The sequence below is a fragment of the Lipotes vexillifer genome, unplaced genomic scaffold, assembly GCF_000442215.2.
Source record: "Lipotes vexillifer unplaced genomic scaffold, Lipotes_vexillifer_v1.1 scaffold1262, whole genome shotgun sequence".
Classification (NCBI taxonomy): domain Eukaryota; kingdom Metazoa; phylum Chordata; class Mammalia; order Artiodactyla; family Lipotidae; genus Lipotes; species Lipotes vexillifer.
The window spans coordinates 132,443-154,646 of record NW_006775022.1 but is presented as its reverse complement, the minus strand read 5'-3'; the positions used below and the strand labels follow the sequence as shown (position 1 = coordinate 154,646).

The following is a 22,204-nucleotide window of genomic DNA, read 5'->3' as shown; positions in this document are numbered from 1 at the left end:
GGACCGGGGCACGAACCCGCGTCCCCTGCATCGGCAGGCGGACTCTCAACCACTGCGCCACCAGGGAAGCCCCTCATTTCTTTTTTATGAATAGTAAATAGTTCTACATTCTTCATTACAACCATTTTCAAGTTTTTAGAGCAGCTTTTCTTCCTTCAAAATAAAAAGTTTTCCTAATTTTAACAGTAATATTTTCTTGTTGTAAAACATTAATAAAGAAAGTAAATGTTGTCCAAATCTTTCTAGCATACATGTACATGAGTATAAAAAATTTTAAGATAAAAACTGAATGCCATGTAAACTACTATCCAACATGCCGTTCACACTGGTCATATTATCAATGCTATTTACAATAATAAAAATCTCCATCATCATCTTTAGATATACTAATGTGTAGTATTATTTCATAGCTGAGTCGTAATTTATTTAATCGATCTCCTGCTGACATATTTTAGGTAAAACTTTCTGCAATGAACATCCTTGAACACAGGGCTGATTCCCCCCTGGTACTGACCAGGTTACCTTCAGACTGGTCGGGCTCTCTGTTCTGCTGGTTGTTAAATATTTACATTTATCCTGCTTCCTCGTACATTTATCTTTGGGTTCTTATAGCTTCATTTGGATAAATTCTCCAATTGGATCTACTGGGCCAAAGGCTATGCAAATTAAAAATTCTATTTTAATTTTTAATTTTGGATGGGTTGATTACCTTTTGTGCCTGACAAACAGCCAGTAGCAATCAAGCATTTCATTCTACCTATAAAGTTGTAGAATTTTTTGGTATTCATCATTTCAAAAGTGAAGTGCTTATAGAACAGACATGTCACCGTCTTCAAAAATTTGTTATACTGAAGTAACTGGGGGAAATGGATTGGAAGTGGATTATTAAAATAGTCATATGACCATGCTCTAATTTTGAAAATGTCATTTTTAACAGACTGAAATTTCCACAATGAGTATAAGTAGGATAATTAAAATAAAGCTATAAAATGTTATAGGAACACATTAAACCGTCTCCATATACTTTTCTAAAACATGCTCTGCCAGTGAAGTTGGGAAAAGAAATAAACCAAGAAGAGATAGTTTTAAGTTTACAACTTTTCTAATTTTGAGATTATTTTGTGAAAGGCCCAGAATTGGAAGTGAGCAAATTAAGGTACCTTTGAAAATGATCTTTTGTACAAATTAACCACTGCCTAGTAGTCAGCACGCACTATACTACCCGCCTTAATGGAAGGTAAATCATTTTCAAAGGGAACCATGAATAAGACTATTAACTCAACTTTACAGACTCAGAGAACCAGAGGGGCTCGTTCTATATGGAAAAGGACACCATTATAAAGCTAAACGAAGAAGTAGGATATCATATTAAACACAGACTACAGTATCAACCAGGAAGACAAAAGAAGCAAAGCCTTTTCTACAAGGAAAAAAAAACCCTATATGATCATTCACCAAAATGCCAACCAACGTGGTGTTTGGTGGTAGGGGTACTTTTTTGGGGGGTGGGGACTTTTGTTTTTTTTCCCTACAGTTTTCAATTTTTTGCATTGGACACATATTCCTATTTTAGAGTGAAAACGAATAACTTAAGGTTTTTATTAAGTCAATTTCCATTCTTCTACCTGCAGCCCTAATATCACGTAAAGGTCCAGGATCGGTCTCGCTCGTGCCATTTACCACATTCCTCCAACAGGCTAACAATAAGAACAGTCGCAATAAGGACACTTCCCCAATCCAGCTGCCCATCCTAAAACCCCACCGAGGAAATGCGTCACCACCAGAAGCCTGATTTCCTTTTGCTCTTTCAAGGAATACCAAGTTTCGTCCACTGAGATATTTTCAAAACCACATACAAACAGCAGTGTACGAAAATGTAAATGTCCTATGATATTCTTACGTGAAAAAAAAGAGCATGAACATATATACTTTGCTAAGAGAGACGTATCAAAAGCAATATTCAGCTTTCCGTTCAGCCCCGATTCTCCAAGATGTATTCCTGAACCTCTAAGTTTAAGATCACCAAGTCACAAGAAAAGCTAAAAACACATTACTTAATGCTCGTAAAAGCTTTTAATCCATCTAATGGGGAGGGAGAAACATGCAAGAAATGCAAAGAGGCAGGCTGCAGACCCCCAAGAAGCAGGCCATGCTATTTTACATATACTCATTTAAAACATATACTTAATATATATTCATATGCATTTTAAAACCTATTTTTTTTAACAATTGCTGTTGGCCATGCTGTCAGATACTGAAGGTGAGAATTGGCCATTCATGATCCCGTTCATCTGATTTGCTCAGGACCCTCAAACCCAAGTAAGTGTAAGTAAGTGATCTGACTCGTTTACATAGAGATGCTGAGTCAGATTTCTGTGACTCAGTATCTGCGGCAGAACTCATTTCAGTGAAACTGTCTTATCTACACTGTCATTTCAGCAAAAAATCAGCATTTCACTGATGGGTGAGAAACAGGGACCAGTAATTCTGGAAGACAGAAACTCCAATTTTGAATCAAGCCTGACTTGGGAACTTATATCTTTAAATACAGATTGCTTATTAGGAGAGCTCGATTCTTTGCTGGTACTAATCAATTAGAATAGTAGGGGTCCTTTAGATCTGAGGAACCCATGGGGAGAGCCACAGTATAAAGGATGACAAGAATATGAGTTATTTTTACTTGTGCCTTGAACCAGGCACAGTCTTCTCCTGGGAAGGCATACAAAATATGTAATAACATCCATGTGCTACAGAAAAAACTGTATAGTACCATTTTCTGAAAATATATATAATTTTTCAAAACAAAAAGGGCCAAATTTTTAAGTAAAAAGATAAAATAAATACTTCATACCACTGGAGACAAGGTCTGAAAGATGAAATAAACTCCTGGTATTTCCCAAGGAAAAAACAGCTACTACCCATTTGAAGCTGTTTCTCCTTAAATAACCCAGGAACTGCCAAAAGTCAACTAATTATGGAACACTGTTATTGGAACAGAACAGAGGATGCTTAAATTCTATCCTTGAAACATCAGGCTCTGAAAAAAAAAGAAACATCAGAACTATGAGAAAAACCTGCTGAGCTAGAAAGTTCTCCTTTAGAGTGATCAAATACAATTCTTTATTTTTCCATTGGATCATTTTTTGAAGTTAATTCCAGCCTCACGTCCAAATTTGGATTATGAATCTACACATTTAGTTCTGTGTCTCTAAATGCCAACATCAAATACACAGCGCTCTCCAGTCCCCATGTTGTAACTTTCTCCTATGGTGTCATAGACAGGAATTAACTCGACTTACTTGTTTCTTTCCAGATTTACAATCAGTTCTTTGCTTTCCAGTTGTATTCGAAAATTCAAGACTCCTGGATGATTCTGAAAGAGAAGTAAGAGAAGTCAGTTGAAGATCATTTCCCTTCGATGTGCCAGTATCTCAACATGCCCTGCAGGCATAGTCAATGGCGGGGAGAGAAAAAATACATTTTCTTCCCGGGACCATTCTGAGATCCTGAGTAGAGGAGATCAAAACAAGCAGGACGAGAGTCCGGAAAACGCATCGCCCTCCCAGATGGTACTGACACACCTGCATTCCTGGCCTCCGCGCTCCTCTCCTTGGGCCACATGTACCCTTGGGATCCTTCTTGACTCGACCTCCATCTCCCATAATCGACTCCTTCCTTGGTTTCCCTGTTTCTAGAGAAGGAGGCACTTTCATTTCCCCAACTGCTCATGTCAGAAATCTGAAGCCCTTCTCCCTCAGCAACTCCATCTGATCCATGAAGAGGCCCTATTGAGTCGCCCTCCAAAACACAGCTCCTGTTGTCCGGGTCTGACATCTCTCCACCTTGCTCTGGATCAAGCCACAATCATCTCTCATGTGGATGCTGCAAAACCCTTCTACCCCGGTCCCTCCACATCGACCTGTGCTTTCCTCCCATTCATCCCCCAATGGCAACGGGAGGATATTTTTTAAAAAGTCAACCTCATCCACCTACCCCTGGTCATGACAAGCCTGCACTGATGTTCCATTGCACTGATGATAATATGCCAACTCTTTTTAAAAGAATATTTATTGTAGTATAGCTGATGTACAATGTTACGTGAGTTACAGGTGTACAGTGCAGTGATTCACAATTTTTAAAGGTTATACTCCATCTGTAGTTATTATAAAATATTGGCTATATTCCCTATGTTGTACAATATATCCTCATAGCTTATTTTATACCTAATAGTTTGGACCTCTTAATCCCCTACCCCTATGCTGCCCCTCCCCACCTCCCTCTCCCCACTGGTAACCACTGGTTTGTTCTCTGTATCTGTGAGTCTGCTCTCTTTTTTGTTATATTCACTATTTTGTTGTATTTTTTAGATTCCGCAAATAAGTCATATCATACAGTATTTGTCTTTCTCTGACTTATTTCACTTGGCATTATGCCCTTCAGATCCATCCTTGTTGCTGCAAATAACAAAATTTTCATTCTTTTTTATGGCTGAGTAGTATTCCACTGTGTGTGTATACACACACACACACACACACACACACACCCCCATACGTACATATGTGCGTGTGTGTATATATGTATGTATATATATACAGATATATATATATATATACACACATATATACATATCTCACATCTTCTTTTGCCATTCATCTATTGATGGACACTTAGGTTGCTTCCATATCTTGGCTTTGTAAATGATGCTGCTATGCTATGCTATGAACACTGGGGTGCATCTCTCTTTTTGAATTCATGTTTTTGTTTTTTCCGGATATATAACAAGGAATGCGTTTTTTGAGAAAACGCCATACTGTTCTCCGCAGTGAATATGCCAACTCTTCAATGTGGGCTGTAGCTCCTGTGTGGCCTGACCTTCATGCCCCTCCACACCCACCTGCGTTGCTCTCCTCGCTCACCCAGCTCTAAGCCACACTGACCTCACCCGCTCCTCAAACACACCAAGCTCCTTCATAGCTCCGAGTCTTCGCACAGGCTGTCCCCTCTGCTTGGAATGCTTTCTCCCAACTCTGCTACTCGGTATCAGCTTAAATGTCAATGATGCAAAGAAGCCTTACCTCACTCCCCAGTCTAATGACATCCACCTCTCCCCAGCTAGTATTTCTCCCAGTCTCCTGCCCTTTTCCTCCTTGTAAGGAAGAACTCCCTTCCTGTTCATTAAAATTTAGTATGTTGACTTGTGGGTCCACTTGTTTATCATACCCACGAAGGTGCCAGACAAATAATAGAAGCTCAATTAATATTTGGTGGAGAGAATCAATCAATGAATAGGGCAAACAGCTCTACCGACCCCTTCCCCCTCTTGTTAGGCAGACGCCATCCTCCTCCTCTCCTCTGGGCCCCAGGAAACCCTAGTCTGTGTGTGCCCAGCTGTCAGTGGGGGGCAGGAACCTATATTCTTTGCTCTGCCCCAGAAATCCCAACAAGGTCCTTGCCCTGCCCTGGGAATGCAGCCATGTGGCAGTGTCCCTAAACCCACACGCCTACCCCAGCTTCTCTCCCACTTAACAGGGTGGTGGAACACGCCACACTCTCTCTTGCTGAGCCCAAGTCAATGGTTTGGAGTCCTTACCCCAGTCAAAATTGATGTGCCACATCCTAAAGTTATTCTACGAAGCTCTTTATTTGCTTCCCCTTTCCCTGGGCATCCTCAGTGATTCTGGGGGTGGACAGTCAATTCCAACTCCCCCCAACGCCGCCACCAGCTAGCATGTTCAAATGGAGGTTTCACATGTCCATGGGGCATTTCCCTCCAAAAGAACTTAAAATTTTTAACGTTTATTTTAAAAAAATGAATGCTGTGTTTTCATTCTGATGATGTGGAAAGAGAGTTCACCCAGCATGACCACGCCCACCCTGACCCAGCTCACCATGGCTGCTGTGCTCAGGTCGGGGCCGGGCAGGACAGCCTGACTATCTAGGCCGATGTGAGCAGGGCAGAGGAGGGTTTAATTCACAAATGACGCAGCCGAGCTAAGCAAGGGCCAAATGCCATCACAGCCCAGTGCGGAAATAAAGGTTCCTTAGCGGCTTATAAAGAGCACAGTGGAGGAGAGACAGGTCAGGACGAAACCGGCGGCACAAACTCCAGATCACCTGCGCCTCCCGGGCAGCCTTGCCCTGGCGCTGCAAGCGGCGTGTCAGTCTTGTTCAAACATCATCATCCGCCTTAAATCAGTGCTGCTGACTTCAGTGGATTGGTTTCGTTCGCCTTTGCTTTGTAAGATTGTTTGGTCTTATGCTTGAATACGAGATAGAAGAATACATATATACGTAGTTCTCTAACATTCCATATTTGAAAGACACTATTATAACTCCAGAGCTCAAGGGACTATTTTCACAGCACAGCATTTCAGCTCTACTATGAATTAACAAACCACACGCTACTATGTTTTAAGAGAAAATGGATTGCAAGTTCCAACAGCCAACCTTAAAATAATGAGTTAAGAGGAAACAAAATTGAAACAAAACCTGCAACATGAGTTGTTGGGTCACATGAGTTTTGGGGAAATGTCACAAGTTGCATTAACTAATGCCATATAACTGGGACAGAGTCACAGAGCGCGAAACACTACTCAGTTTATTTTTAGGTCAGCCATTGGAACGGCTCTCTGTAGTTTTAAAGACCTAAAACTTGCATCATCCAATAGCTGCCCAAGAACTAGACTATTTTTAATATTGGTGCCTTCAGGGGATGGAATTAAGTACAAACCCAAGCCGGATTTTTTTTTTAATGTCCTTTAAGAGAGCTCTTCTCAATTTTAATTGACGGGTGATATTATTATTATTATTTTTTTTTTTTCCGGTACGCGGGCCCCTCACTGTTGTGGCCTCTCCCGTTGCGGAGCACAGGCTCCGGACGCGCAGGCTCAGCGGCCATGGCTCACGGGCCCAGCCAACCGCTGCGCCGCCAGGGAAGCCCCCAGGGTCTGCAATTTGTACTCATTAATTATATCTTAGAAAAACAAGATTATTAATTATGCTTACAATAAAATATTAGAACAAAAATACATCTCAATGTTGTGTCAAGATGTGTCCAAAGAGCATATGTATGAATATGTCTGTTTATCTGTATGTGTTTTTTGTATATGTGTGAAAAGTTACTTTAATAACAAATTGTGTTAGCCTAAGATATGGACACACACATCACTATTTTCTTCTGTGTTTTTTCTTACACATCACTATTTTAAAGATAAATCCTGGCAATTATATTTGTGAATAAAAATAAAATATCTGCAGCACCCTTTTCCCCCCATGAACAGTTCAGCTATAGCTTGAACATGAACACTGGTACTAATCCTACATAAAGTCCCTACGGGAGCTGTTAGAACGTTCTAATGTTAACATATTCAAATGAATACGTTTTCCCCCAGGGTGGCAGAAAGAGCTTTACCTGTGTATTTTACTTGAGATCTGAATGGCATAGGAGAAATCAATGGAGAACAACAGAGAGCTATTTAACTCAAAACCACTCATTGCATTAGGTTTCTTAGTTTAAAAGCATGTATTCATTCCATTTCCTTTTGATTTTTAGACATTGGAGATGACGAACTAGTGTTGGTTAAATACAGCCTTGCTTTTTAAAAATGAGACATTGATTTTGCCCTAATGAAACCGTGTCCTTTACTGAGTGCTTAAAGAACAGCATTTGCTGAATAAGTCAGTTAAATGCTTATCAATAGGCTAGAAACGTTTTGACCATCATTGTAATTCTATTTTTCTAATTGGCAAAAGTGTACCCAAAAGAGTATATAAAATGTATTAAGTACAATTGAAAAAACAACAATAAAATAATCATCAGGGTACCTACCACCCAGCTGAAAAGTCAAAATATTACCAGAATCTTAGAAACCCCCCGTATTCATTTGCTAAGGCTGCCATGAGAAAATATCTCAGACTGGGTAGCTTAACTATCAGAAATTTATTTCCTCACAGTTCTGGAAGTTAGAAGTCCACGATCAGGGCAGGTTTAGTTTCTTCTGAGGCCTCACTCCTTGTAAGTTCCTCGTGGAAATGAGTTTGGGCAGGCTCCCCCAGATGGTTTGCCCAGGCAGGTCTGCAAAGTAAGGCTCTGGCCAGAGACCACTGTCCATCACTCGGACCCTCAGCTGCTCTGTGCTCTTTCTGAAGTTTCCCACAAGGTACCTGCCCAGCACATCCCACTTAACTGGAAATATAAACACATGTTTAAAAAGTGATCTTTTGATTAGCTACAGTTTTTTTTCTTCTCAGTATTATCCATTGGGATGCCTTTATTTATTACTTATTTATTTCTTGTTAATAACATTTTTAGCCACAATAACCTCTTAAGTGATAGCCTATAACAATGTAAATTATTTTCTCTGCTATCTGTTACTTACGAGCAATATTATAACAACAAAAAAGGAATCTTAAAAGTGATCTTATTTCACATTTTACTCCAAAATGTTGGGCTGTCATTCTTTAATCTGTGTAAATGGGAGCTCACCCAAAATTGAATTTAAATTATTTCACCCATGATGGGTGCAAAATACCCCAAGTCAATAAATGTAACTTTTCATGGATGCAGGTATGCTTATGATTTTTTTTTTTTCCTCTGATGGATGGAATGATACACAATATCGTCTCTTTGGTGTTTCTATGTCCTTAAAGAATAGCCATTTTCAATGACTTAGAAAAATGTGAACCTGACCATGAAGTTGAAATAAGGTGGCAGCGAGCCTGCAGGAGGAAGGGGACTGCATTAAAAAATCAGATGCGGGGTCAATAGCCAAGTCCATTCCCATCACCACTTCTAGGTTATCCTTTCAAAGACAATGGTCAGTTCTGAGCCAAAGTCATTAGTCTCAACCACCGATACCAGAAACTCAGAGGGACCTAATTTTTCAAGCAGAACAACAATATTAAATAAAATATTGCATTCAGGGGACTCCGAAATAACTGGTTCCCTCTCCAGCACTAAATAAATGCTTCAGGCTGCTGCCCTGGCACTCATGGGGCACGAGAGAGTCATTTATTGCTATGAATAATTTAGAGGCAGTCTTGATTACCACTTTAATATCAGTGCAGCAGTTCCATAGACGGGAAGATATGGGCCCTGTGGAACTGAGAGAGGACAAAATTGAATTAGCTGGAGAATAACACAGTAAGGGACGAGGGCACTGCAGCACCATAATGGGCGTCTCTGGCTTGAGGCCTTTTAGTTGTTACTGTAAATGACAATAATGTTTATTCATGAGTCATTGATACTTTTCTCTGATGGAAAATTTACATCAGCAAACCACTTGTTAAAATGTGCAGAATGGCACACATTATCTTAAGGTAAAAAGTGCTTTTGAAAGATGTGGAATGTAGTTTGAAGTTGTTTGTGTGCTACAGTGTTAGGTTCTCTTTCGCACGGATTCTCCTTACTGTATTTCTCTGCATGATGGGTTTACCGATTTCCAGCCCACTTCTCCCTTCCCACCAAAAAAAGGCACGACCTCACCACCTTTGTCATGGGTGATGCTCTGAATTCAAGCTCTTTATGCTGTTGCTACTGGTGGGATTACTAATGCTTAAATTTGCAACTAACATTTTAGATTTTCATTTTTGATTACTGTAGCTATAGCCAGATCATCTTAAAGCCTCATTAATTCACTGAAATATTGCCATTCTGCCCCATGCATCTGTACACTATAGGATTACAGTTCCCCATGCTGTGTCCATCTGAGGACAACGGCAGATTCTGAGCAGACAACCGTCATCTGTCCCCTCCCAGAGCTCACTGTTGGGTTGTAAGAGGAGACCAACAACATGACTTAAAAGAAAGCAATCGAGAAGCACGACAGTGCAGGGTTCTCAAACTTAACCCATCTAAATTTCAACTCTTATGTTACCGCCCCTCCCCAACCCAATGCAAAGGGGACCCCGGGGAAAATTCACAGCAGCTCCCCCAGAACTCCCCAGCTTAGTTAACAATTCACCTTCTTAAACCCCTTCAGCAATGACCCACTGTTCTTAGAATAACTGTTGTCTTCACACCACCAACAGTCTGGCCTCTCTCACCCCTAAGCTCCCGGCACACCGCTGAACTGGTCAGGCTGCAGCTGGCTTCTGGGCCTCTGCACCAGCTGAGCCTTTGCTGGAAGGCCCTCCTGGGCTCTCGAGGCGCCTCACCTCCAGGTCTCAGCCTGGACGTCACCCCCCGCAGGGAAGTCCCCCATCCCAGTGGGCTCTTTGCCCCACACACCACTTCTCTCTCTTTCTAGCCATCTCATTTGTGATCGTGTATTGGTGTGTTTATTTTACTTGTTAATTGTCTATCTCCCCTTTTCAGAAACGGAAACTTTGTAGGAAAAGGGAATTTTTCTGCTTTGTTCCACATCCTACTCCCAACACCCAGAATGGGGCCACCTAGAAACACCTGCGGGATGACAGAAGACAGGCGCGGCGGTAGCAGGAGATGGCAGAAGGGATACTGATTCAGGGGGCAGCGGAGGCATAAGTGCCACCTCAGGAGGAGTGAAGGGCCGTCTGGGCTCTCCCGGGCCCCTGCTGACCCAAGCACAAGGCCAAAGTCCACCCATCTGAGCCCCGCCTCACTCTCAGAGGCTGACGGCACACAGATGCAAGCAGCTGCACAGAGGATCCCTTGGTAGTGAGCGAGGAACTGGGCCATTGAAGGTGCCTTGGGTTCTGTTCCTCTGTGGAGAGGAAGAGGGGCTTGCTGGGAGCTGGACCACCTATACTTGGGGCGGCCGAGAAGGCCAGTGAGTGCGAGCTCCCAGCCTGGCTCCTGGCCCCTCCGAGGACGCCCGCTTGTCCCGCTTGGTTTCTTTGGACCTCAGTGATGGAGAGCCCAGACCAGAGCAGAGGGACAGAGAGCGCGCTGTAAGAGGACGAGGGGATGAATCAGCGGAAATCAAGGTCAAACACAAGGTGGTGGCTATGGGGGCTGCAGAGCTAGAAATCAGAGCCATGCCGGGAAGGGGGTGAGCAAATCAGGGTAGGAGGGGCTTGAGGACGTCCTATTCTGCCACTTAATGGCTCTTAACGGCCCTGGGCGTGGGGGCTGAACCCTGGACACCGTGTGGTGACGTGGTGACCTAGGAGCTGAAACGTGTGGTGAGACTGTGCTGCTGAAATGGGCCCCTGACATCAGATCCCAGCAGGCTGTGCACTGGTCCTCAGACCTCTGCTGCCCTCCCATCCGCTCTGCCTTCAGACATCTCGATTAGCAGGAAGGAGAGACAACGTCGAGCTCCACCTGGCCACCTGCTCAGGGCTCAGGAACCTCAGGACGCCCAGGGCAGGAGGCCAGTGGCTAGGATGGACTTCCCCATCGGCCATTCTCCCCATCACTCAGAAGACCGTCCGCAGCCCTAGTGCCACGGGCCCATCATCCCGCCCACACGAGGTACCGGCCCCTCCTGCATGTTCGGTATCAGTGAGGCGGCACCACCGACAACAGGGCTTGTGATGAGCAACGCTGTCACGAGAAGGCGGCCTGAGCCGAGCGCCAGGGCCCAGGGTCACTTCAGCGTCTTCAAGCTACCTCCAACAGCTACGCAGAAGGTCACTGAGCCCCTGTGTGATGGCTAGGGACATCTCAAGTTGGATATTTAGGAAGCAGATAGGTAACAATCCCTCCTCCTTTGAATGCAAAGGAACAATAATCTCACCTAAGAAAGACCTATTTCATTGCATCTCGGAAACTGTTGTTCCATGTAGGAGGCTGAACCTGGGAAGGGGTCAGGCCAGAGATGTGTCCACAGACAGGCTGGATGCTGCCACTCGGACTGAGGGACTACTGGTTGGTCATTTCACTCTGCTGGGCCTCGGCTTCCTCACCAGGAGACCGGGGATAACAATACTGTCTATCAGTGTGGTCGGCAGAATAACGGGCCCCCAGAGATGTCCTAATCCTGGGAACCTGTGAATATGTTACCTTACCTGGAAAAAGGGACCTTGCATATGCGATAAAGGGGGACAGGGAGATATTATCCTCGTTTATTCAGATGGGCCCAGTGTACTCACAAGGATCCTTAAAAGCAGAGAACGTTTCATTGCTGGGGTTGGAGAGATGCCACAGGAGAAGAACCTGACCACTTGGCTCGCTTTGAAGATGGAGCAAGGGAGCCATTCGCCAAGACAGCAGTGGCCTTGAGAAGCTGGGAACGACCCTTAACCTTCAGCTGGCGAGAACACAGAGACCGTGGCCCGACAACCTCCAAGTTGGCGGACTTCTGCCAACATCTGAAATGAGCAGGGAACGGACCCTCCCCTGATGCTGCCATCATAAAGGGCAGCTCTGGGAACACTTTGCTTTTAACCTGGTGAGATGTGAAGCAGGAAACCCAACCAGGCTGCCGGCCTTGTGACCTTCAGAACTGAGAGATCACAAATGGGTATTGTTTCAAGACACCTAAGTTGTGGTGGTTTGTTAGAGCAGCGATAGAAAACGGAAACATCAGGAAGGTTGCTGTGAGATTCAAATGGTAAAATGTCTGTTTGGAAACCATCCTGCATGATAAAACGGAAATGCATTTTTATTACATAAGTCCAATCACAAACGGAGCTGCTGCTTCCCAGCGTGACAGTGACAAAACACCATTTCCCTTATTATTTATTGCTATTTACCCAAATTGCAGCCCTTTCATGCTTTCTGTATTTTGATCTAAATGGGCATTAATATATTAAGTTTTTTAAAACGCTAACAAGTTTTCAAAAAGAAATATAATACATTCATTAACTGGGGGCCTGTTTATAAGGCAGGCACCAGGCCAGTTCCAGGGGAGATGGTTCAAAGCAACTTATCTCCTCCCTTGTGTTAGTAGGAGGAGGCCCTTTGTCCTGTCACTTTAGCAGCAATAGTGTTTTTTAACATCTTTATTGGGGTATAATTGCTTTACAATAGTGTGTTAGTTTCTGCTTTATAACAGAGTGAGTCAGTTACACATATACATATGTCCCCATATCTCTTCCCTCTTTGTCTCCCTCCCTCCCTCCCTCCCTATCCCAGCCCTCCAGGCAGCCACAAAGAACCGAGCCGGTTTCCCTGTGCCATGCGGCCGCTTCCCACTGGCTATCTACCTTACGTTTGTTAGTATATGTATGCTTTTTTTTTTTTTAACATCTTTATTGGGGTATAATTGCTTTACAATAGTGTGTTAGTTTCTGCTTTATAACAGAGTGAGTCAGTTACACATATACATATGTCCCCATATCTCTTCCCTCTTTGTCTCCCTCCCTCCCTCCCTCCCTATCCCAGCCCTCCAGGCAGCCACAAAGAACCGAGCCGGTTTCCCTGTGCCATGCGGCCGCTTCCCACTGGCTATCTACCTTACGTTTGTTAGTATATGTATGTCCATGCTCACCCTTCCCCCTCCCCATATCCTCAAGTCTGTTCTCCAGTAGGTCTGTGTCTTTATTCCTGTTTTACCCCTAGGTTCTTCATAACATTTTTTTTTCTCTTAAATTCCATATATATGTGTTAGCATACGGTGTTTGTCTTTTTCTTTCTGACTTACTTCCCTCTGTATGACAGACTCTAGGTCCATCCACCTCATTACAAATAGCTCACTTTCGTTTCTTTTTATGGCCGAGTAATATTCCATTGTATATATGTGCCACATCTTCCTTATCCATTCATCCGACGATGGGCACTTAGGTTGTTTCCATCTCCGGGCTATTGTAAATAGAGCTGCAATGAACATTTTGGTACATGACTCTTTTTGAATTGTGGTTTCCTCAGGGTATATGCCCAGTAGTGGGATTGCTGGGTCATATGGTAGTTCTATTTGTAGTTTTTTTAAGGAACCTCCACATACTGTTCTCCATAGTGGCTAGCAGCAATATTTTAACTTAACCTTTACACCCCATGCTTCACTAGCCTCTGACCCAAGCACACCTTTCAAATCTTTGGATCACACAATGCCTTACCTAACCAATTGATTCTTTTCTTAAAGAAGTAGAGCTGAACAATAAGTAATTAACGGATGACTAGATCTTTTCCCCAGCTTCCCCTTCAGTCATCTCATGGGCAAACTGCATGAACAGGACAGCATCTAAAGAAAGACCACAAGGAGTCAGCAAGTCTGCAGACAGTGAAGGATGACAGAGACTCTGACCTCCTCTCTAAACGATTAACTGCGCCTAGCTTCCCCTTTTACCCTTAAAAGACTTTCATGGCCAAGCAGAATCTTTTGAGTTGGTTCTTGGACACGAGTCCGCATTCTCACCAGGTTGCCGGCCTCCTGAATAAAGCAGACTTTCCTTTTCCAACCAACACCTGCCTCTTGAGTATTGGCTTTCGAGCAGCAAGCAGCCAAACCTGAGTTTGGTAACACTTGTTTAGTATGGAAAGAAGATATTATACCTATATGACCAGTGTTATGGAAGGCGACAGAAGGTTCTGAAAGACCCACATGGACACAACACAAAATACACGCATGCACTGCATCTTGACGTGAAATATTCTAAAGATAATACTTTCTAAGATTTGCTTACTGATATAATCAGGGATATTATAATATTAGAAAACAGACCCGAGCATTACTTTTCGGAATGACCTGCCTAGTCTTACAAGACACAGCTGTAAAATAATATGCACTGTGTTTATTAACTAGAAAGTTTGGTTTCCAATTCAAAATTCATTTATCTAACTAATTTTATGTCTGGCAACTTTCATACACCATTTTATTTTTTCCTACAACAACACTTCGAAACTGTCAGTCAGAGGAAGTTAATAGCTTAAGTTGCTAGTTTGTTTGCATGCAAGCTGTCTTCCAGAGAGAATATCCCATTCATGTGTTGACTAAGGGCCATTTATAAAGCATCACTGTAATCTCTTTCAAATAAACATTAGTGCAATATAATAAACTCTTTAAAGTAATCCTGCTATCGATCATGGAGGCACTGCCAAATCATTCTGTCCTAACTGAAGCCTGGTGCAAACAAGTTTTTCTGCTGCAAACAGAATTACAGCTAATTGCTAACTTTTTATAAAACATACCCTAATTGCCCCGTGAAAACTCATGCTAAAAGCCTCACGGAAAGCTATGAGAATTCACATTTCACAACTTCAGACAAAAACTGCAGCATGACTGTCCCCAGCTTTTCCCATCGCTTGCGCTGTCACGCTATTTCTTGGGGCATTTGGGCCTCAGAAGCAGGAGCGAGAGAGAGCAGGAAGGAGAAAGGTTGCTGGCAGGGGCTGGAGGAGGCCCCCAGGGGCAGAGTTAGGAGACCGAGCCAGAGAGGATGGTGCTGTGGACATAGATGCGTGCAGCCTTGCGACAGAGGACACAAGAAGGGCAGTGGAGGACTCAAGTGGCCACTCACTCCACTGGGTTCAAAGGACTTTGCACGCCTTGAAGATACAGTTTTCCATCTTCATCCTAGCTCGGTTCTGGGATAGGGAGGTCCTCAAGCAGTGTACTTTGCTGAATGAAAACTTGAGTTCAACTTTCTTTTCTGTTAAAATACTAGTAAAGTCAACCAATCATAAATCCAGTAACTCTTATAGGCAACTTTGTCTTCTACGTAGAGGACCCTCAAGTCCATATCTCCAGCTCCAACCTCTATCTTGTGATGGGAACGCCCACAAGTCAGGTCGAACAGATCCCTTACCAGCGACTCAAATGCTACTGGGTTTAAAACTCACTCCCCATGTTTCCCATCGTCTCCACAACTTCCTGAAGCACACTCCTCCATCCCGGACCCCTTCTTTTCCCTGTTGTCATCATCATCATCCTTTTGTGCCACATTCGTACCGCCCTGCGACTCTCGTCTTTCTCCCCATCTCATGTTGAATTAGTGGTCAAGCCCTGTGGACCCTGTCTCTGGATATCTCTGGAATTCTTTCTGTTCCTGCTGCGTGGTCCTCACCCCAGCTCTCCTGACCACTCTTGCATCAACCAGTTCTTGCATCAACCAGCGTGGTTCCCTGAGCTCTTTTACGAATGCAGGGCTCAAATCCTACGCCTCCCCTTCATCTCGGTCTGAAGCAGAGGTTCCTCAGCTTTCCATCCTCTTCAGTCTGTCCACCCTCCCTCCCTCCCCACTCAATGCTCAAGGGCAGAGTTGACAAACATTTCCTATAAAGAGCCAGGTAACAAATATTTTAAGTTTTGCGGGCCATTTGGTCTTTGCCAGGACTACTCAACTCTGCCCTTGCAGGCAAATACAGCCACAGACAATACCTAAATGAATGAGCGTGGCTATGTGCCACTAAAACCTTATTTATGGACACCGACGTATGAATTTCATGTAATTTTATATATCATGAAATACTCATCATCTTTTGATTTTTTTTTCCCAGCCACTTAAAAATGTAAAAAACATTCTCGAACCCGAGCTAGCATCCAAATCACCTGGAGGGCTTGTTGAAATGCAGATTGTAGGGTCCATCACAGAGTTTCTTACTCAGTAGATCTGAGACAGGGCCTGGGCATTTGGACTTCTAATAAGTACCCAGGTGATGCTGCTACTGTTGGCCCGGGGATCAGATTTTCCGAATCGCTGTGCTAGACCAAGTTTCACAGGGTGACAGTTCACAAGCTCCACTCAGCCTGCAGCTAATGTTGGTTTGGCCCCGAAGTGCATGCCACCCAATTTGTCAATTTGATTTAATTGCTAACCTCTAAGAGTCAGGAGAATTCTCAGACAAACCTGGATGTGTTGCTTCTCAGAGGAAAAAAAAGTATCAGAAAAATGGCAACCCTGGGCTTGCACTTCATGGGACAAGAATTGGCTGAAACTGAAGAGAAGCTGCCTGTTCTTCCAGCCCCACCTGCCCTACGTTATCTGCACATGGAGGCCAAGGGGCAAAGGTGATCTATCGTCTTATGCCTGGCCAGCTTTGCTTGTTTATAACACCAGCCTGGCCCCTTGCAGCATTCAAATTCGCAGTCTCTGGTCTAATGTCAAATAGGACGTTGATACTGGTTGGATGATTAGAAACATGCGTGGAAGGAATGAGCTCAGCTTTCCTCTCTGGCCTCCCGAACTCCTTCTCATCCCACAAGGCCCTGAGAGGCTCCTAACCTTTGAAGCCCTCCCTGATGACTCAGGTACAACTCTCCTTTCTTCTCCCTGCACATCACACTCCCACATTCTGCCTGGACTATACTTATTTCTGTTCATGGCAAAGTGCTCACTAGGCTACAAGCTCCAGGAAGCCTTAGCTAACTTTGAATATCCATCAAGCTGCCTCAGGTGCTACTTTCTTATACATCCAAAGCACGAAACCAATGCTTATTGGTTTGATTAACTCGAACTTGATCAATACATTCAAAAATGTTGCTCATTCATCTTTTCATCAAATAGTTACATGCCAGATACTGTGCTATGTTCAGGCAGTCTACCCTGCTAACGAATCTTGACCCTCACTACAAAGTTCAGAGTCATAAAAATATCTTATTATACTGAACAAAAGCTACTTTTGTTACTGACGTTGTGTTGACAAAGTTCCATATTTAAATCCACCCTTAATACAGACAATTTTTAGACCAATATAGAAAATCTCGTCCTTGCTGAGAACGAGGCTGGAGTTATCACAAATGTGTGATCAGCAAATCCTTTGCCTATTTTGAGCTTTCCTGGATTAGCCATCTTAAACTAAACCACAGAGTGTAAATGTGACAGCATTTAAGAGGCTACTGTGGAAACTGCAGGATTTCTACCAGGACAATACTAGCTGCCACCAAGTGGTCATAATGAATGAAGTTCACAGTCACCACTGTGCCTTCATGTCCCTCGCTGGCTGTCCATGGCTTTCGCTTTGTGAAAGGACAGCCAGGAGCGCTCAGGGATTCCTTTTTGTCCTGCTGGGCAGAAAAAAGAGCAGCTCCATTCCTATAAACGACTTTGTAACATCTATGCAAAACTGGACCAATAATCAATTACCTGGACTTTAAAACTAAGTAAAGTTGACTTAACAAAGAAGAGTCAAGACAGCTAACAGATGCAGCATGGGGTATGAATAATTTATAGCTGATTTACAAGGTTTTTAACCAATGAAAACCAAAATTCCATTATTTTCTAGAGATAGAATGTCATACAGGGATACCTGCTTAAGTCCTACTGAAAAAATCTTTTATTTGTAACAGTTTCAAGGAGGAAAGTTCAGAAACGATTTCAGATGAGTTACTTGCTAGAGGACATTTTGTATCAACAAAATTGTGTGTACGTATATGGATTTTTCTCAAACAGAAAATAGGATCTTACCTAAAGGTGCAATGAAATAAGGAACAATAAAAACTGTTGCATGGTCATCAAGTTTAAATTAAAGGTTTCCCTGCTAATTCTTTATAAATAGAAAAGCTGGGCTTACACAGGGAACTATATTCAATAACTTATAATGACTTACAGTGGAAAAGAATCTGAAAAAGAATATATATATGTATGTAAAACTGAGCCACATCACTGTATACCTAAAACTAACACAACATAGTAAATCAATTACACTTCAGTAAAGAAATTTTTTTAAAAAGCTGGGCTTAGTGGAAGATAAAAGGAAGTGATCAATTAAGCCCATCAGTAGCTTTACCCTAAACTAGAACTCGATTTTTTCATTATAGCCACCTTCCCCTCCCTAAAAAAAAAAAAAAAAAAAAAAAAAAAAAAAAAAAAAAAAAAAAAAAAAAAAAAAAAAAAAAAAAAAAAAAAAAAAAAAAAAAAAAGGATCACAACAGACTCAGGGTCAAATTCAAGCTCTGCTGTGGCTTAGTCATTGTTAACCTCTCTGAGCCCATTTCTTCACTTGTAAATCATAATAATATCAGCTGGGAGGATTAATGACATGGCTTATATCAACACGTGGACAGGGCTGGCACATAGGAGGCACTTAGTGTGACTGACAGTAAGAATTACACCACACTGCTGCTTGTATCGATGACACCTCTGTTCCTTTTGCTAAGAACATATTTTTGCCTTCCAATCCAGCAAAGCAGTCCCATTCTTATAATCTACTTTCCATTTTGTTGTAAACCATAACATCTGATAGCAAAAATACAGATGCACACACATATTTATTTCTGTTCATCTATTGGAACTGTTGAGAAAAAGAATTCCTCATAAGAGCCTTATCCAAACTGTCAATCATGGTTACCTGAGCAAGAAAAGAAAGATTAATAAATCCCTTCTCAAAAATTTAGGGGACGGGCTTCCCTGGTGGCGCAGTGGTCGAGAGTCCGCCTGCCGATGCAGGGGACACAGGTCTGTGCCCCGGTCCGGGAAGATCCCACATGCCGCGGAGCGGCTGGGCCCGTGAGCCACGGCCACTGAGCCTGCGCGTCCGGAGCCTGTGCTCCGCGACGGGAGAGGCCACAACAGTGAGAGGCCCGCGTAAGGAAAAAAAAAAAAAAAATTTAGGGGATTCTGTCCCCCACCCCCAAAATATATACAAGCTCCTGCCCCCATTCCACCTGTACGTTGTTTTTGGCCCATCCTAGAAGGATGCTGTTTGTAAAGAAAAGCAAAACAAACAAAACTATGGGATGTGGAGTGGACAGAAGGCAAGACAATCTCTCTTCATCTGACAAGAAGCTCAAAATAAACCACTGTGATGAAGCAGTGAGTAACAGGGAAACACACGTGCACTTGATGGGTAAACTGTGCATCTACACACCGTGTCTGCCGTAAACAATGCAAACTGCTGGCAGGTAGATTTCATGAAAGGCAGTGGCCGGAGAGAACAGCAGGCTTATACCCACCCCTGTTTGTGGGGACCATCGGGACATGTGCACCAGAATATATTTTACATTAAAACGCTTGGTAGGTAACTGTCTTTTCCTTCTTTTTAAATATCCTGTTCCTGTTGAAAAGAACTATATTTTCAAAGTCATGCAAAGTCATCATTCCCTCCTCAAAGACATCTTTTGTGGGAGCTACACTCCCCTGTTCCTTCCACACTTTTCCACCGGGTATGGTTATCAATGAGTCACCATTCAGGGACTCTGCTCTGGAATCACATCATTTTTTAAAATTTTACCATTTATTCTTTATTGTGTTGTATGAAGTCCCTGTGTAATGCAAGTATGTACTGTACGAAAATACCCATATTTCCAAATCACATTATGTGGTGTAGACCACAGCCTGCAGAAGCATCGTGTGTAGCCTTTACAATCCATGGTTGGATTTACACTTTACAATCCACTGTTGGCTGCTGCAAGAAGTATGATAAGAGATGAAGAGCGGGTGGGGAAGAAAGCTAAGTATAAATACACTTCGCCAAACATACACAGCTTACAATGGAACCCTCATGGAAACAAGTCAAATGACCACATTTGATGTGATATCTATAAAGTGTAGACTGCAATAAAAAGCCAAAGGCACATAAAAATATATTTTAACTTTAAAAATTACAGTAATTCTTTGCTTGTGTCTTACCAATACGTATCTGACAGTCAAAATTTCACAATATAGATATAATAGATAGAGCTATACTGTATAAGAGCAACAAGAAAATCCCCCAAATCCAAAAAGTCGTTCAAATGTGAAAACAGAGAACAGTTTCAACAATGGAGAATTTGCCACGGTGAGCCCAAACCATCTAATATAGAAAAGAGTCTAGAAAAAAGTCTTAGATGTTAAATAAATTTCGACTTCCTCTTGCTCAGAGAATGTTCTTAAAATGCAACCATGCTTGTAATATTTCAGATATGAGTCACCAAATTTAGATTTCAGGGCCACTCCTTATCCTCCTAGATCTGTTCCTTACAGGTCTATAAGTTCGGTCCAGGGCTGCATCAGCTTGTCACCTACTATGATCCTGTGAATTGCTATTATCCCAGATTCTCCCTTCCTAAACCTGCTTAGCTATTTTTTTTAAGTGAACTGCAGGCCTCGTCATTTTGCTTATTGATTTATCTTATGAATTTTGACCCATAGTTCCAACTTATTGAGAACTTTTAAAGCCATGCCTCTTTTGTTGGCCAACCTAGTAGCTACTCAGTGCCATGTCAGCCTTATTAAAGCATGATATTACAGTGTTGGTGAGATGCCAAGAAATGAGCACTTTCATGCACAGCTGATACAAGTGTAAATTGGTACAGCCTTCCATGAAGCAATCTGGAAATAGTTATAATACCCCTTAAAAATGTACATATCTTTGATTCAACAATTCCAATCTTAATTCATTTAAAGGAAATAACCAGAAAAGTATGTACAGATATAAGCAGAAAGATATTTAGCACAGCTTATATTGAAAAGTTACAAAATGCCTATATGTCCACCCCAGGGGAATGGTTTAAAAATGACACAGGGGGCTTCCCTGGTGGCGCAGTGCTTGAGAGTCCGCCTGCCGATGCAGGAGATGCGGGTTCGTGCCCCGTTTCGGGAAGATCCCACATGCCGCGGAGCGGCTGGGCCCGTGAGCCATGGCCACTGAGCCTGCGCGTCCGGAGCCTGTGCTCCGCAAATGGGAGAGGCCACGACAGTGAGAGGCCCGCATAACGCAAAAAAAAAAAAAAAAAAAAAAATGACACAGGAAGCAAGTGATAACGATATTACAGTCATTAAGCTGATGGTCCAAGAATGGAGAAGTTCTGCTTCTGCTGATGACAGTCTGAGTAATTTGGACTCATCTTCCCACTGAAAACAACAATAACAGCTGGGAAAAATATACAAAAATTCTACTTGAAGACAATGTAGTGTTTCCAAAGAAATAAAGAATCATGGGACCATGACCCAGGGAGAGAAGAAAGCCCAAGGTGTGAACCCAGAATTGGAGGTTAATTTTCCCACCCAAGCCATGTGCGGATATTTAGAGAAGCAGTTTAGAGGCTGAAAATTTCAGCAGAACTTTAAACAGACTCACAGGGCCGAGGGGACAAAATCTGGATTATCAGAGACTGCTAAGAAGGGGTACTGACAACTCCCCATTCTGGGCTTTGGACTGGGATCTCTAAATGCTAAGCCCCAGAAGAAAGGGTGAATCATAAGTAGAACAGTCCTCAAGGAGACTAAAACATGCTTAGTCCCTGATCACAAGCACTGCTGGCTTAGGCACCAGTCATATAACATTAGTGTCTCAAATTATCCTTAAGCTGTTCATATACAATGTCTGACACTCAAAAACTAACTGGGCATAAGCGGATGCCAAGAAGAAGAGACTGAAATTCAGGAGAAACCATAGAAACTGATCTAGAGGAGATCCAGTTAATGGAGCTAACAGAGACAGACTTTTAAAATGACTATGCTTAGTAGGTTCAAGGAGTTAAAA

The 22,204-nt window shown here is 42.8% G+C and overlaps 1 protein-coding gene across 1 annotated transcript in view; it reads right to left on the bottom strand.

The window, feature by feature from the left end:
- The window catches only part of ADAM12 (ADAM metallopeptidase domain 12), a 396,124-nt gene that overhangs the window by 277,835 nt on the left and 96,085 nt on the right, over positions 1-22,204 (bottom strand). The window contains exon 3 of the mRNA XM_007449628.1: positions 3,300-3,373. Within this exon, the coding sequence (XP_007449690.1) occupies positions 3,300-3,373 (74 nt within the window). The remainder of the gene's footprint in view (positions 1-3,299; positions 3,374-22,204) is intronic.